Genomic DNA, 17638 nt, shown 5'->3' on the forward strand with positions numbered 1-17638 from the left:
AATGTCACAATGGAAAGAGAAATGCTTGCCTAGGCCTAATATACTTTCCACAGGATTCATCTATGTGGTACTCTAATAGCCAAGGGGCCAGATTTATATACCTCCAAGAGAAGTTTCAAGTTAAGTACTCATTCTGTCTTCGATGCCAGCTGAGTGAGTGTAGCAGATGGACCAGTGCTAAAAAGCTTGTGCTTTCATGTAATATGTGGAATGTAGGAGATAAAACTAAAACAACCCTTATGGCCTGCTCTTCAGCCGTACCTCAGCAAAAAGTATCCCTGTTGGTATGCTTTTACAGACAAGCTTAAAAGGTTTGTGGAGCAACACAGCGTGGAGGGAAGCAGCACACAAAGGAGAGGGATAGAAAACACATGCGCTGTTATGGAGCTCTAAATGTAAAAGCAGAAAGTGGTCCCCTAACTGAGAACAGTGGAAGGATGCAAAAAATACAAGTCTAAAGGATCATAAGGAGAAACTAAAACAGAATAAGAAGTAAGGAAAGGAGAGTGTCAATAAATCACAATAGGTCGTTTGCAACCAGGCAGCTTATGCCGTCTGGTGTGAGACCTACAAATAAGAGCTGACTGAGAGCATACAGGCAGAGGGAAACCTTTCAAAATGTTGTTCTAACATAGCCTAAACCTGTAATCGTCTAAACGACATTCATATAATTTGCACATCACCTTTTTAGCTCCTCAACGATGGACCTATTTTCAAATTCTTATAGCATGCCTTGTTCTAGATTAAGTAAGATCACTTTTAATGTGAACTTCTCTTAGGAGAGTTATAGAGATGCTGAAAATAAATCACTAACATTGCATGAATAAAAGCACATCTCAAGACATGAAGTCAGTGCTTTTCTACTCTTTTGCTTTACTGTGTAATTGCTGTTGAACTGGTAGTTTGTCCCCACCATAAACTACCTGCTGTAGGTTGCTGAAGCTGCAGTTCTTACGAGCAGTGCTAGTGACCCCTTGAGTTTTTGTAGCAGTTTGAACACCTAGCAAGTTTGAAGGAGACGTTTACCTGAAGTTAATTATTGATCACATACTGCTGCTGCTTGATAGTTTCTGAATTACGGTGTGCATTGTTCAGGTTTTCTTGGAATAAGGGTGCCTTCGCCTTTAACCGTTAGAAAATAAACTATTGCCTACTGGCTGTTACAAACAGAAAAGAGTTTTGTTTGGTGTAGTCTGTGTGCTTTTGATCCCTGTATGCATGCCACCCTGTATTATGTAACCAATAATGTACTTTGAAGTTAATATATTCCTGTCTTATGTAAATGTAGGGAAGGCGCTGTCATATTTTGGAATGTGGAAGATAAAACTGTAAGTATTAAATTATTGTATGTCTAATATCTGTCTCTGTAAAGTTTCATCCGATGAAATTTGATCAGTTTTACATGCAACTGTGACTGTTTCGCAATGTTGTCTTTAATTAGCATTTATTAATACTTACTGAATTTTTACCTGAAAGAATACATTAAAGTAAACTCAATTACAATATTTTCGCATCTGAAAAGTGAATATATGAAGACTATTTATTTGTAAGAAAACTTACCATCAGTAAAATATTTGTATTGTTTCAAGCTCTACTCTAAATAATCTGATGTTGGCAGTCTTGTCATCACCACAACTTGAAAATCTGTGACGTTGCACAGTAATACTGTGCCTGATTCCTTAGATGACTGTTTCTAAGGGGGTGATGTAGGATTTTAGATACAAGAGCAGTATTATTAATGGTAGACACAAGGGAGAACGGGGCAGGTAAAGCCTCAAAAACAACAAAATTGCCCGTGGCAATTGTTTACTGTTACCTTTTATTGCAGCAGTTTTTTCACAATTACTAGAAGTGCCATTACTTAATTGAAACAGTAACTTTATAACCTGTTTATGCCTCCACTGGATTGCTCAGTAGCATAACATTATAGATAAAGCACAAACAGCAGACTCTAGACACAAAGGTACATTTACAGGGGAGTAAAATTACATGTGTAAACATATTCATACACTTTGCAATAAATGTACTACTTTTAGTCTAGTCACCATTTGCCATTTTAAATTTACTGCAAAGTGTAGACTGGCTTGTCTTTACTCTCTGAATTCAGGTTATGGAGCCGAATTTATGATTGTAAAGTTACAACTAGTAACTTTTTACATGTGGGTCATTAAGGAGATTGAACTTCATACAGTCTTCATCAGACTCTTGCAGATGACATTATTTGCGATAAGGGTGCCAGCATGTGACAGTCAACAACTCCAAACCGCACTTGAATAATATATTTTCCAACAACAAATATGTTACGGGGTTGTGTGTGTGTGTATGTCCGTGTGTGTGTGTGTGTGTGTAGCTGGATAAGGACCTCAAACTGCACCCCCTCAACAAATATTGGGGCCCTTAATTCCTCTGCTTCTCCATTATCACTCTCCCAGTTTCCCCTACCAGATGCTCCCCTTGTACCCCTTGTTATCTCCCATTCCCTCAATATCCCTCCCTCCCAACCTCCCTCCACAATACCCCCTACCTTCCCTCCCTGACCTTCCCCCTTACTCTTTCTCCCACCTCCTTTACTTTTTACCCTTCCCTTTTCTGTTCTCTCCCCATCCCTCCCTATATAAACTATGTTATGAATAAACAAGTTTACACATCATATGCAAGCTTATATTCCCAGTTTTAATCTTTGTTGACTCAAATGGTTTCTGTTCTGATATTGCTCTGAACTAGTTATATTCTCATGCATCTTCAAGCTCCTGTAAAGCGCTCTGATACCTCTGGGTCTAGCCAGCGCTATATAAAACCTGTTAAATAAATAAATAAATAAATAAATACTGTTTTATTGATTATGAACAAAAGCACAGAAATCGGGCTCTTTTTGGTAAGAGACCACAAAAGGGTTTAATTTTAAGCTATGTAGAGCACAAAATGGTAACAATAAGCAAAGCTATTTTACATTTTATGGAACCATTAATTTTATTGAAAGGTCCAAGAAATTAACACAGCATCATGCATCCAACCCTGAGGCCGGCTTCATATTAACTTTGACTGGAGTACACAACTTTAATGCCTACAGCCCAGTGGGCAGGCAGCGATCAGAGTTCACTTAAGACCAAAATAACAAACAAGAGAAGCAAACTCAGGAAAAACCCCTGTAACGATAGCGGTAGGAAGGGGCAAGAGTCGGGTCTTGGTTAACGGATGTTTTATTTTTGACAACAGATAGTCGGTGCAAGTAGGACGAGAAGATACTCTTCTCGGGGAACGACTTTGGTTCGTTCGCCGTCTTCTCACAGCGTCTTCGGCCTTGGGGATTCTGGCAGGGCTTCTCTGGTGTTTCGTCTCCTGCGGCTCCGTGGTGCCCACAGCACGCTCGAGGCGGGGAGAAAAAGGAGAGGACAAGTATCAGTTCAACCGTCCAGAATACGTAGTGCAGGTGAAGGGAGTGAGGGACCCACCTGTGGTGACAACATGTCAACTAGGGTGAGTGAAGTGAAGGACAATGCAGTGTGGGATCAGGAACACCGGCAGTACAACCCCGGGCAGCGGTCACGTCACAGACCCTCCCTTGCCTCTCACCCAACCCGCTATACGGCCACGTACCTTGCGGAGCCACACGCCTCCTCCTTGCGTGCGGCTGGGCGGCTCGTGATATCGTTGGCCTCCTGGCTCTCGTAGTGCCGAGGGCTCCTCTCCTTCGATCCTGAGTCCCGTTGATGTTCTTTCGGTTCGCTCCTCTGCTCTCTCCGCTCCTTTCTCTGGCAACACGCCGTCTCCTCGAGTCTCTCGTCCTCCGGTGAACAAGCACACCTGATCCACGTTCTCCTCGGCTTTTGACGGGGTGACAGGCTCCGCCCACTCTCCCGCCGCCGTCCAGTTAAAGGAACCGCTCTCTTCGTCGTCCTCAGATTCTGGCCACGGCAGGTCGGGCTGCCACCACTCCTGCTGCTGCTCGGGTGACTGTGGAGACAAGAGGCGTGAGTCATGGTTGGTATCCCCTATCAGAGGTCCGGGGGTTGTTATTCGTCGGGGCGACTGACTCCCCCGGTTACACCCCCTTATCAGGTGGGGAAGAAGAACAGGGAAAGTAAAGGAAAAAGGAAAGAACACCCTCCCTCCGCCTTCCCCTCACCTACCCTCTACACAGCAGTGAAGCGCTATTCCTTTATTAAGTTTATCTTCTACCTGCAGTCCAAGGGGCATGCTGCCTAAGCAAACTGCTGGATAGCGAATCAGTAGGCCCAATTAGTTTGAGATAAGTCTCAAAATCTTTAGATATTGAGGACAGGTGACCTCCCGTAATTCAACTGAGAGTATCTGGATTAATGGGGCCCACAACTCACTAGAGGCTTCCTCCTTGTGGTCCGCCACCAGAGAAAGGCGCTCCATCGCTAAGGTTAGCCATAGTTTATGTAGCCAGTGTGTATGGTCCAGGACATTCGCTGTTCCCCATCTAGCTAAAAGTACCTGTGCGTCGCTAGTAGAGCGAGGGCGATTTGGCGCCCTCTCAAGGAGCGTAGAGAAAATGTAAGTGGATTAGACAATCCTAAACTTGTGTAACCTGGAAAGCATTGTACAGTGATGTTGAAGGTTCTGTCGATATCGACCAGCACCATCGCCCAAAAGCATTCCAGCTAAGGGTAATGCCAGCAAATGGACGTGTGAACCTGTCTGGCCGTAGCATCGCCAGCATTTCTCAGACCTGTTCTTATCCCAACTGTGTATGCACGCTGGGGTGAGATACAAATATGAGAGTACTTTGTATGTGGATTCTGCTCGTGCCGTGCAGTGCTCTCTTTGGGTGGCTCTATAGTGGATATTCTCCCATCCTTGTCTCTTCCCACCGCTGCTGGCATTTAGTTCGTCCTCCTCCAGCCCATTTTGTTAACGTCGAGTAGAGTTCCGAAATAAGGTGTTCATCGTCTGATTTACATACCAATTTAGAAAAGGGGGTGGTGATGAACAGAGTGTCTGAGTTAAACAGACCACTCTTACCCAGTCCAAAGATCGGGGCTTGATCCATCACCGTTATTTATCTCACTGCCCATCCCAGCTCAGAACCTGGCTATATGCAAATCAGTCTGTCCCTGGCCCAGTGCATCATGGGAACGGTAGCTTGTTTCCTTCCCAGTGTAAGAATTGGCTTTTGTAGTTTGGTTTGCCCTGTTCCCATCATGCACTGGGACAGGAACAGACTAATTTGCATACAGCCAGGTTCTGAAACTGGGATGGTGCAGTGAGCTAAAAAACGGTGTTGGATCTAGCCCTGATCTCTTGACTGGGTGAGAGTATTCTGTTTAATTCAGAGACTCTGTCCCTCACCACCCCTTGTTGTAAATATTTTTGTCCACCCTAAGCGTGGAAGGGTATACTCAGATGTGAGTCCCTTGCTCATTGCACCATCAGGATTCAAGCAAGCCGGGCCGAAGACGGCTGAAATGCCAGAAACCGGTCCCCGGTAGCTTGTTTCCTTCCCAGTGTAAGAATTGGCTTTTGTAGTTTGGTTTGCCCTGTTCCCATCATGCACTGGGACAGGAACAGACTAATTTGCATACAGCCAGGTTCTGAAACTGGGATGGTGCAGTGAGCTAAAAAACGGTGTTGGATCTAGCCCTGATCTCTTGACTGGGTGAGAGTATTCTGTTTAATTCAGAGACTCTGTCCCTCACCACCCCTTGTTGTAAATGATTTACATACCAGACATTTTTCAAAGAACGTCTGCTTTCGCGATGCCGCTTCTTGGTAAACCAGCGGTAAAACAGTGATACAGCTGCCACTAGGGCAAGGCGTCTGCCTGGGGGAGCCCATAGTCTTGTTTCAATGGTCAAAGGGGATGATACCTTTCGGATCAAAGAGCGAACCGACACGTTTACAGCACAGCTCTTGCCACTTATCAAAAACCACTGAGTTGCGGCCCAGCGGAAAGTACGGGTTCCCAGTGATTGGGGTCTTTGTTGAGGCAAATGTGGTCAGGGACTTGGCCCTCGCTACGGTGTCCCAAATGTTCCTTGTGTGGGATGTCACTGGGGAGGAGTATAGCCGCCAAGCTTCTTGCTTACGAGGAATCCAGATTTCCCTCCAGATGTTGGACCCCTGCTACTGTCTGGTCCATGAATGTCCAATACCTTTCGGAAAGGGGTTGATTCCATTCGAGTATGTACCTAAGGTGAGATGCTTGAAGGTATCTATGGATCAGAGAGAGACCCACTCCGCCATCCCGTTTGTGTTGTTTCAGCTGGGCACTGGATAGACGCGCTTTCTTACTGCCCCATACAAAAATTGATGATGGCTAGCTGCAGCGAGCAGATAACTTTAGGGGGGCGCCGCAGGGATGGTTTGGAAGATGGACAGAATGCGCAGCAAGATTGTCATCTTAACTACGGCCACTCTACCAAACCAGGAGAGGCCTGCAAAGTTTGCGCCACAAGAGCTGTGTAATTCAGCTGCAAAGTCTTGGGAACGGTGTTGGCAAGTGAGATACCCAGGTAAGTGATAGACTTTTCTGTCCAGGTAAGTGGAAACATTCTCTCAAGGGGTTCTCTCAGGGTGGGGACCACTGAGAGGTTTAAGATCTGGGATTTACCCAGATTGACTTTGAATCCCGAAACCTCACCAAAGTGGTCCATTTTCATAAGCAGAGCCGGTAATTAGGTTTGTCGCTGTGTCAGCGAAAGGATCACATCGTCCACGTATAAACTGGTGGTATGTGTCCGCTCCGAATTGAATACCACTAATCTGAGGGTTGTCCTGCACCTTCTGCGCAAAAGGCTCCATATAGAGCGCAAAAAGAAGTCGGTACAACGTACATCCCTGTCGGGTGCCTCTGGCTATGGGGAGCCAGGTAGACGACTCCTCATTCAACCTCACAAAAGCTCTGGGGGCGCTATAAATACAGGAGATCCATTTGACAGACCCTCCAGGATATCGCGATTTGCCGCGAAATTGGCACTTTTGTAAAAATGCCGCGATTTTTACAAAAGTGCCTGCGAAATCGGCACTTTTGTAGAAATCGTGCAGCATTTTTACAAAAGCCGCTATATCATAGAGGGTCTGCATATTGCATTTCTTTATGGCCATTTGTTTTAACAACGCTGTTGGGGGATATTTATTAGTTTATCTCGTAAAAACATATCTGGAACATCGAAGCACGTTTAAAGTTTAGATAATTCTATTTCAGAGCATCATCTTAATACCTTCTTTTCAGCCGCTTCAGAAGAAATGTCAAGGCGATCAATTAATCATGTCATCTTTAATGCTGTTTAAGTAGTCTTTGCTTATTATCCGTCGTCACTGCCATGCTAGCTCACTGGCAAAGTCGGCGGCCCTGCAATCTGTGCTGCAAACATTTTGATAAAGTAATGTGCCGATGCATTTCTGTTGTCGGGTAGCTGATAGGTAGTCATTTATCCGGAAACTCTTCCATTTTACAAGACTCTGCACCTTCACGTGGCCAAATAGGTGTATAGTATTGTTATTATTATTAATGCCCTCCAGTAGTCTGTCATTTACAAAACGTGGCCTAGTTCTAATTGTATCCTTTTGTTCATTTTTCGATGTTCTTTGAGTTTACTTTTACTGCTCTAGCTCTTGTTTTGTTTTTACGTTCCCTTTTGTCAGTGTTCCAGTTTGTTTTTGAGTATAATCCACTCAGTTGATGAGGTGAGCAATTTCTACAGCAGTAACCGCTTGCTTGGCTTTAATTTCAACCAAGTTTGATTTACTTCTCTGAAACATTTCATATGAGTGAGGTGTGCACCACTGCATCCAAGTTGGGTCACGTTAAATGTACAAATTCAAGTTTATCCAATTTCGGACCGTTCATGCTTTACAATTTTCCTACATTTGGCAGTGACTTGCTGTGTTTTCACAGGCAGAGATCATACAGGTTTTCAATGTTTTTCAGGTCTCCAGCATGAATGTAACTGTAAAATAAATGAAGCCAGAGACTTCCTGATGTTGGTGAAGTGCCTATGACCGTCCGCTCGTTACCAACTATTCTAAATGATCATGTCGTTTATTTCACTTGTGAAGCACATGACGATGCTGGGTGCAGAGTCTCGAGGATACAGTGTAGCATACTCTGTATGCAAAGGTATCCAACATCGCTGTCTTCCCAATGGAGCGCAAGTTGGAACATGTACTTTCTCTTACTGTATGACTTCTCGGTAATTGAGCTAGTGAGCACCATATTATGCAGCGACGTTTGACTAAATTATGGGGCACAAATAGGTAAATTACATGCATGAATGCAGCAAATTTGGTCACAGTAGTACTTCATTACTTTGTCAACTATACACAAATTGGCACTGTCCTTGCATTTGCCTCATTATTAACAATGCAACTCTGGATTTTGTGGTAAGTGCTACAAATCCATAATTACGTGGAATACTCAGCAGCCTTAGAATCGCGTATCCCAGTGCCCCTGAATAAAGGCTTGTTAAAGTCCATGGTTCTAGAAAATATATAGAATATATTGCCAAATGTTGTTGGAAATCTTAAGCAGTAATATTTCCTTAGGTTGAACGATATAAAGTGGCCCGAAACACCGGGCTAAAGTTATCACTCTGAGTCTGCAGAACAAGATAAGGTACTTGAATAACCTTTCCAGTCACTCCTAGCATTCCTCCTGTGCGCACATAATAACCTCTGTGTTGTTGGAAGTGCTAGGATCATGTCATGGTGCACCATCATCCAGACGGCCTCATGTCTTTCGGGCTCAATTTTAATGTTTACCTTTTTTTAGACCACCCACCTTCCCCGGAAGTTCACGTTCTTGGTTCTCCATAATAAAGCATAACTGTTTAGCCTGGAAATACCGTGGGATCAGGAGAAGCCCCCTGCCTCCCTCCAGTTTGGGTCGGATACGTTGTTGTTGGTGAAGAGGCAGATTCTTGCCTTTCCAGCTGAACCAGTTAATGACGAGTTGTAGGTTACGGAGGATCGCTGGCAATGGGGTTAATGGTAGGGTCTGAAATATAAAAAGAATGCACAGCAGCCCATAATTGTGAAGCACACGCTTGAGGGAAACAAAGTGTCTACATTGAAAATAAACCAAATATACATAGCTTCATGTTCATGTTGTTAAATAGTTAAAAAAAACGAAGATATCTGTGTTTGTTGTAGGAAAAATGGCCACATAAAATGCCGCAAAAATGCCCCTAAATTTCCATATTTGTGCCGCTAAATCTCCATTTTTGTGCCGCTAAATTTGCTAATCCATGCCGCTATATCCTGGGGGGTCTATAAAGCCCTCCTTGAAGCCGAAATGGCATAGCATAGCGAACAGATAGGACCACCTCACTTGATTGAATGCTTTTTCAGCGTTGATGGCAAGGAATGCCGCCTCCCTGCCTGATCTGTGGCTAACATCCGTAAGGTGTAACCACCTTTATCCTGTTGTCCCCGCTCTGTCGGGTGGGTATAAATCCTGATTGGTCAGGGTTAAGTCGGGCTGCTAGTATGCCAGCGAATATTTAGGTAAAGACTTGGGTCAGCAGTGGAGCCGGTTCTGGGCAGAATAATTTATCAAATTGGGCCCTGAACCTGTCTGGACCTGGCGCTTTATTCATTTGGAGGTGTGCAACGGCTGTGACCACCTCGTCCGTACGGATAGGTTGGTCCAGTTGTTCAGCAATGGTTTCCATCATCCTACTGACTTGGGCGTCCCGCAGAAATAAGAGAGGGGACACTCTGGGTGTGTCTTCAGCTGCGTATAGTGCGAGATAGAAGGTGTGAAATTCTCCTGCTATGTTTCTTATCTATCTGTACTGAAGCCCCGAACGCTGTTCTGATGGATCGGATTTTGGTCGTCATGGCCTTGGCGCCAGCATTTTGCCGCATTTGTTGCTGCTGATAAAACATTTATGTTGAAGACGTAAAAGTGCATATTCTGCTCTATCAAGGTCTAGACTGGATAACAGGAGTCTTTCTTTCCAATTCCGTTCATACTCTAGGTGCCCTAGTCCTTTTATGGATCGCCTCCAACTCTCTCATTTCCTGCTCTATGCTCTGCCTTTTCCCCTTGCGTGCTCTATTCTCTCATTGTAGAGAGCGCTATACATTCTCCTCTAACTACCAGTTTCAATGCTTCCAACAATGCCGCTCGCGAAGTAGTTCCTGTGTCATTGATCTGTAAATAGTCTGTGATACGGGCGCGGACTGCCTTTACTGCCGATTTGGATTGTAGTAGGGTACCCCTCAGTTTCCAACCCCCCAGGCATGGAGCGTGTGTTTTCGTCTGCAGTGTTACCGTGATCATGGCATGGTCTGACAAAGAGCGAGGTTTGATGGTGTGGTCTATTATAGTCAAGGCCAACGCCAGTGAGGCTGGGAAGTGGTCTTTGCGTGCATAGCTTTTGTGTGCTGCCAAGTAGTATGTATAGTACCTGACATCCGGGTGCTGAGCGTGCCCTAATTCTAGATTCCCGTGTACTCCCAACCGGCACGTCCCTTATGTGTGTGTTGTTGTCCCGAACAATCTAAAGTTGAGTCCATTACCAGGTTAAGGTCACCAGCCACTAGGATTTCTGCGTCAGCGGACACCAAAACCTCATCCAGAGTCTTGCAAATTAATTGTTCTTGTTGTGTATTCAGGTTGTAAATGTTGGCGAGCGTGAACTGCAAGGTCTCCCACCGGATCCAGACAGCCAAAAGTCTCCCCTTTAATTCTGCAGTGGTGGCCAGCAGCTTGCCGCTAAACTTCGCACTAAAGAGAATTGCAACCCCATAGGTCTTTTGGCCCGTATTGGACAACCAGACTTGGAGGGAGTGCATGCGGTGTGTATTACGCTGCCAAAAGGCGAGTTTCCTGCAGGAGACAGATATCCCCTCAGGAGCTTTCCAGAAGGGACAGAATCGCTGTTCTTTTCACTGGATGATTTACTCCCCGGACATCTAGGCTTACAATTTTTAGAGCTTTACCCATCATCTGATAGGTATATAGGGGGGGTCTATCAATGTGCATGCATCTACTGGCACACCTAGGTCGCCCAATTCATGGGCTCTCCTGCTCAGCTAGGACAGCGTCTGTCAGGTATCGGTGAAGAGAAGGGATGTAATGACCGGGTGAACAAAACTAATAATAAAATCCTGAACTTTTCCCAAACATTCTCTCCCCATAAGAGCAAAGAAGAATCAGTCTCATCTCAACAGGAGACAACAGGTTTTCAGAAGAAAGGAACGGGAAGCGAGGGGCGGACTTTCAGAGTGATTCTTCAGTTGTGGAGTAGGTGGATTCCCTTGAATGGCGTTCGGGAGGAGTAGTCCGATGGTCAGGAGTTCCCTGGCGCCATCTGAGAGCCAGCCGTCTGATGCCCAAGAAGCAGTTCAAGGGGAGACTGTGCATTCAGGTGAATTGGCTAGGGCGTTGATCACAGCCTTTCCTTTTGCTGGCGATTGTCTCTGAATCAGGTTTGGAACTAGCGGGGGAGCCCCCACCCACCGCCATCGTGATGCAGGAGTATTCAGGGTCTTCCTATGCCTGGAAGTTTCTGCTTGAGGAGGTTCCTCAGGGAGTCCCAGCACTTCAACAGCTTCTTTCAGAGGTTTTATTTGCCATAATTTGTTCTCGAGCCGAAAAATGATGCAAAAAGGGTGACCCCCAGGAGTACGTTATCCCCCTTTCTCTTAAGTGTGTGGGGACAGCTCGGAAATCCCTTCTTTTGGCGAGTGTAGTCAGGAAGAGGTCCTGGAAGAAAGTCAGCGTGTGGCCCCTGAACTGGATCTGATAAGCCTTCCGGGCTTGAAGGAGGATGAGCTCTTTGAGTTGGAAATTGTGTACAGATACAATGATATCCGGTGGGGAAGCTTTGCCGCCTTTGGGCAGTCCCGCTTGGTGTACTCTGTCCGTCTGGATTTCAGAAGGACATTTGTTGTCCAAGACTTGTTTGAAAAGAGCCAGAACATATTTGCGGATGTCATCACCTTCTGCTCTGGAAGGGGCCCCATGATGCGCACATTGTTGCGGCGCAAATGATTTTTCAAATCCTCTGCTGTCGCTTGCAATTTAACGTGCTGGTCGCTTAGTCTCACCATCTCTTGCTGCATCATTTCCAGCTCTTCGTCCCTACTAGTTTCATTCTCTTACAGGGATGCGACGCTGTCACCCACCTCATCCAGGTCCTTTCTAACATCCTTGAGGTCCGCCGATAACCGATTGTGCATGGTGAGCAGATCCTCCCGGAGGGATGAGAAAAGTTTGGACATGAAGGCCTGAGTTGCAGGGGCGTCCTGAGCTTCCAGGTCTTAATTGAGTTCCTCGTCTTCCTCTGGTGCTCTCACTGTGGAGGATGCAGTAGGTTGCTTCAGCAGCATATCTTTAACGGACCTGTCTTTCTTAGTCCTGGCAGAGGCCATTGGTGCACTGGAGGGCGACAGCTGTTTGAAAGGCGGGAATCGGCGATGTCGGTTTGTGCTCTATGTTTTGATCGAGGGACCTTTTCCTGCTTCTCTGAATATTGCCAATGGGCAAGATGCCACAGTCGTTGTAAGCCTTTTTTCAATTTCAGTGACTCTATAATTCACCCAGCATTCACGCTCCGGGTGTCTTGGGTCATCCGTGCCGCTCCGTGTGCCTACACCCTCACTGGGATCGTGTCTTGTCCCTTGAAGCTCGCAAGCTCCAGCACTCCAAACCCCTCTAGGGGACCGGTCTTCCTCAGGGCACCTCTCCATAAATGCGTGGCCGGGCGGGCTGCGCGGGCTGAGTTTTTGTTCGCGTGGTTCAGCACTGCAATACAGGGGCTGCCACTCTTCCCTCCGCACCCAAACCACCACCTCTCCGTAAAACAAGCATTGAAAATGCAATAGGTCTCGCAATAGAAAAGTTTGAGCTTTTGGTGTGGTAAATGTAAATATTTTTTAATTTTTGTTTGTTTTGCAAATTATAAAAGTATTAATTTTGTTATTTGAAATGCCAATAGTTATAAATTTAGGAAATGTTACATCTATAGCATTAGTAAAGGTACATGTTTAGTTTTCCCCTGTCTTACATGTATTGATCTGACAAATCACAGTGTTTTAAATTTTTTTATAAATAGTGAATAGTGACCTAATGTTAGTTGTAAGTTTTAATGGTACTAGATCAAACGTTTGTAAAAAAATGTTGTAGTTATTTTAATTTTATTTTTTTTATTTGATTTTTGTATTAAAGTGGTATAGTAGTTGTTGATTGTTGCTGTCGTGGTGTGTAGTGGTGCTGGATAGTGAATATTTTAATTTACTATTCCAACTCCAGTCCCCGTGGACACTAGGGAAGGTGTTGGATAGTAAATTAAATCTATTCCCTATCCTAGAGCGCCCCCCCCCAGCGCAATGCGTTGTAATGGTTTGCGTTGTAAAAGTTGCGATGTAAAAGCACTGCGTGGTAAAAGTTGCGTTGTAAAGGATGTTTCCCGTTGAGTGGTGGTGTTGAGATGCTGTTGTTGCTCTGAGTGTTAATGTTCTGCTGCTGAGTGATAATGTGGTGTTGCTGAGCGTTCCTGGTGTGTTGCAGCTTGATGCTGGAGTTGATTTTTTTTGGTGTGGTGCTGAGTGATGTTGTGGTGGGGCTCAGTGTTGCTGGTGTTGCGCTAAGTAATGCTGGTGTGTTGCTGAGTGATGCTGAGTGTTGCTGTGTTGTTGTACAGTGATGCTGCTGTGGTGTTTATTGATGCTGCTTTTTTGCAGAGTGTTGCTGTGGTGCAGCTGAGTGTTGCTGTTGTTGTGCTGACTTATGCTGTGTTGATGCTGAGTAATGCTATGTTGGTGCTGAGTGGTGCTGTGGTGGTGCTGAGTGTTGCTGTGGTGTGCTTATTGCTGCTGTGCTGTTGCTGAGTGGTGCTCTGGTGGTGTAGAGTGATGCTGGGGTGTCCCTTATTGATGCTGGTGTGGTGTTGAGTGGATGCTGTGGTGTAGCTGAGTGGTGTATTTTTCGTGTTGATTTTTGCTGCGGTGGTGCTGAGTAATGCAGTGGCGGTGTTGAGTAATGCTGTGGTGGTGCATAGTGTTGCTTTATTTCTTTTTATTGGTGCTGTTGTGTTTTTTTGTGGTGCAGAGTGATGCTGTGGGTTTGCTGAGTGGTGTTGTGGTGGTGTGGTGAGGCTGTTGTTGTGCTAAGTGTTAATGTTGTGCTGCTGAGTGATAATGTTGTGTTGCTGAGCGTTCCTGGTGTGTTGCTGATTGATGCTGGAGTTTTTTTTTGTGTGGTGCTGAGTGATGTTGTGGTGGTGCTGAGTGTTGCTGGTGTTGCGCTAAGTAATGCTGGTGTGTTGCTGAGTGATACAGGACTGGGGCTGAGTATTGCTGTGGTGTTGTACAGTGATCCTGGTGTGGTGTTTATTGATGCAGGTGTTTTGCTGAGTGTTGCTGTGGTGGAGCGGAGTGTTACTGTTGTTGTGTTGACTTATGCTGTGTTGATGCTGAGTAATGCTGTTTTGGTTGTGAATGGTCCTGTGGTGGTGCTGAGTGTTGATGTGGTGGTGCTGAGTGTTGCTTTGGTGTTGCAGAGTTGAGCTGGTGTGTTGCTGTGATGGTGTGTATTACTGTTGTAGTGTTGATGAGTGTTATTAGTGTATTGTATGTTGTGGCGTTAAGCTTAGTGTGTGTTTTTTTTTGGTTTTTTTCAGATGTGATGTTGTGTGAGTGTGTTGCATGTTTGTTTTTTATTTGAACATGTATGTGTATTTCTTGTTATTTGTATGTATTTGGTATGTGTGTTAATGTATTGTGTTGTAACTTTGTTCATAAAGTTTTTTTTTTTTAAATGGCGGACGCTATTTTTTTCCTTTACGTTAGTTACGTTGTTGTGTTTAGCGTTCTAGTGTTTTGTCAACTTTCAATTTGTTTTACCTATGACGTAATTTGTAGCCAATCGCAGCGCTACGTTTAGTGACGTAGCGTTGCGTTTGATGTGCGTCAACTGGGAATTTCCCAGATCTTCATCAACCTTCGCGTGGGAAAGCTGTGTTGCTCTTCCGGTCTTGTTCCTGCGTCGTTTGACAGGTACGTTTAAAATTTAATACTATATACTCTATTATGTGAATGTATTATCGATTTGTTTGATATTGTTGTTCATTTTTATCACTGTTTAATAATAATTTTCGACTTTTGTGTATCGCGACTTTTTTTGGTTTAGCGTATGTACTTAGTATATAGTTATATAGTTATGGAACTTTATAAATTGTGGATGTGCAATGTTTTAATGTATTGTTATTTAATTTATAGCAATTTATTTATTTAATGTGACTGTTATTGTGTAAATTTCAGAATTTTTTTGCTTTTGCTTATGTACTTTGTGATTATAAATTGTATTTCCCTTTTTTTATGACGTGTTATGTATTATTCATTTAATGTATTAATGTATTGCCACGCTTATATTGTTCGTTATGTATTTTTCACTTTTTGGGTTATTATTTTAGTTAGCATATGTACAGTATTGGTCTTCTATTTTTAATCACATGAGTGTTTTACTTCCGTTGTCTTTTTATTTCATTTTTCTTGGGTAAGTTGAGTATTTTATTTTGCGTATGTACAGTATTGGACTTATATTTAGAATTCCATGAGTTGTTTATTAGGTAGTAAGTTCTTATTGATTCAGTGTTATTTTTTGCTTGTAACTTCCAAGCACACGTATGTTCATCAAATTAGTTCCACTTATTCAGAACAACACACATATCCTAGGCAAAGAACATGTGAGTCAACCGTTCCAATTTTCAAGTCAAGTTCTTGTCTTGTTTTAATTCTGATTTCTTCCAAATAGCAAACAGCCAACGCGTTTCGTCGCTACAGATAGTGGTTCCGCGACTTTCTCAAGGCTAATAATCTCTGTTTCGTGCTTTTATGCGTGGTGATATTGGCGAAATGCTATATTCGTGTCGATTCCCTTCTAGTCTGTATCAGGTCTGCGTCATTCATTTCTAATAATCCAGCTAGAGTGGTGCTGCTCCAGAGTTTCCCCTTCGGGGAATCAATCGGACTCTCCTCTAGGAGGAGAGTCCGATTGATTTAGAGGCGGACTACACCTGTGCCGCAGACGCGAAACACACATGGCAAGGGGAAACTCTGGAGCAGCGCCACTCTAGCTGGATTAATAGAAATGAATGATGCAGACCTGATACTGATTTTTTTTTTATAACACTTAAAGTCCAAGTCTGGGTTTCAGTATATGTACGCAGACAAAGTACGTGTATGTTATGAAATGGCCGAGCGAGTTGCGCGCTAGCGAGTGAGGGAGAGAGTCTGTTTGGAAACAAAAAAAATTGTTAATAAACGTAACTTTTTTTTTCCAAACAGCCTCTCTCCCTCACTCTCTAGCGCGCAAGTCGCTCGGCCAATTCATTGAGTTGTTTATTAGGTAGTAAGTTCTGTCCCATTCGGAGTTATTTTCTGCTTGTTATTTGGTCCTTCTTTAGTGATGGTGTAGTGTTGCTGAGTGTTGCAGTGGGTGTGTTGAGTGATAATGTGGTGGTGTGTTGCATAGTAATGGTGTAGTGGCAATTTGTGTTGCTGAGTGATGTTGTGGTGGTGCTAAATGGTGCTGTGTTGGCTATGAGTGATGTTTGAATGGCGCATAGTGATGTTGGTGTGGCGCTGACTGATGCTGTGGTGGTGCGGAGTGGTGCTGTGTTGGTGTACAGTGGTGGTCAGTGATGGTGATGTGGCGCTCAGTGATGCTGGTGTGGTCCTGAGGTATGCTGGTGTGGTGTTTAGTGAGGATGGTGTTGCGATGAGTGATGCTGTGGTGAGGTCGAGTGATGCTGGTGTGTCGCTTAGTGTTTGTTGTTGGGCTGACTTATGCTGTGTCGTTTTAGAGTAATGCTGTGGCAATTGTAAATATTTTGATTATTGTCATCAATTTCTCTATGGATTATTGAATTTCTCTATGGATTATTGATTTTGATTTTCTTCATACGTGTGTGTATCGAGACTGTTTAGTTTTGCCTATGTACTTAGTATATAGTTATGTATTTTTCGAAACTGTGGATGTGCTATGTTTTAATCTTTCCCTATTGAATTTATGTAAATGTATTGTTTTTATGTGACGTATTCATAAAATATCCATATATTTTTTTACTTTGCTTCTGTACTTAGTGTATTGAGATTGATTTTCTCCGAATAGTAATTGTGCTATGTATTACATAACTCCTTATTAATATATTGCAATGATTTTATTATTGATTATGATGTCCTTCTGACCTATTGTGTCACCCTTTGAGTTTGCTTATGTACTTATTTTCTTTCTATTGCACCTTCCTTATTTTGTTGTGCTATGTATTAAAGTGTTTTTGTCGTAATATATTGCAATGTACTTATTTAATCTAATGTACTTTCTAGATTTGATGTATCAAAGTTGCTTTGAATTAATATATTGCAATGTAGTTATTTTATGTGATGTACTCCCATAATTTTTTTATACTTTTTCCATTACTGTAAATGAAATAGTGTTTATTGTACTGTTTTTCTTTGTGTATTCTTGTTAACCTCTTCCATGCTCATGACGAGCTCAGCTCGTCCTGCAGTACACTGCTTGTGTGCTCATGACGAGCTGAGCTCGTCTTGAACAATGGGAATCAAGGATCTGCAGCACAGAAGATGAATTGCTGTAGCATTGATGTGGTTAATGTCTTTAAAAACATTTTTTTTCAGTAACAGTATATTTTTTGTAGTT

At 43.7% G+C, this 17638-nt stretch overlaps 1 protein-coding gene across 1 annotated transcript in view; it reads left to right on the top strand.

Moving 5' to 3' along the window:
• RMND1 (required for meiotic nuclear division 1 homolog) overlaps nucleotides 1–17638 on the top strand; it is a 372302-nt gene that overhangs the window by 155325 nt on the left and 199339 nt on the right. Inside the window, exon 5 of the mRNA XM_086921342.1 lies at nucleotides 1289–1328. Coding sequence (XP_086777468.1) covers nucleotides 1289–1328 — 40 coding nt within the window. The remainder of the gene's footprint in view (nucleotides 1–1288; nucleotides 1329–17638) is intronic.

This window comes from Lissotriton vulgaris, chromosome 1_1 (assembly GCF_964263255.1).
Source record: "Lissotriton vulgaris chromosome 1_1, aLisVul1.2, whole genome shotgun sequence".
Classification (NCBI taxonomy): Eukaryota; Metazoa; Chordata; class Amphibia; order Caudata; family Salamandridae; genus Lissotriton; species Lissotriton vulgaris.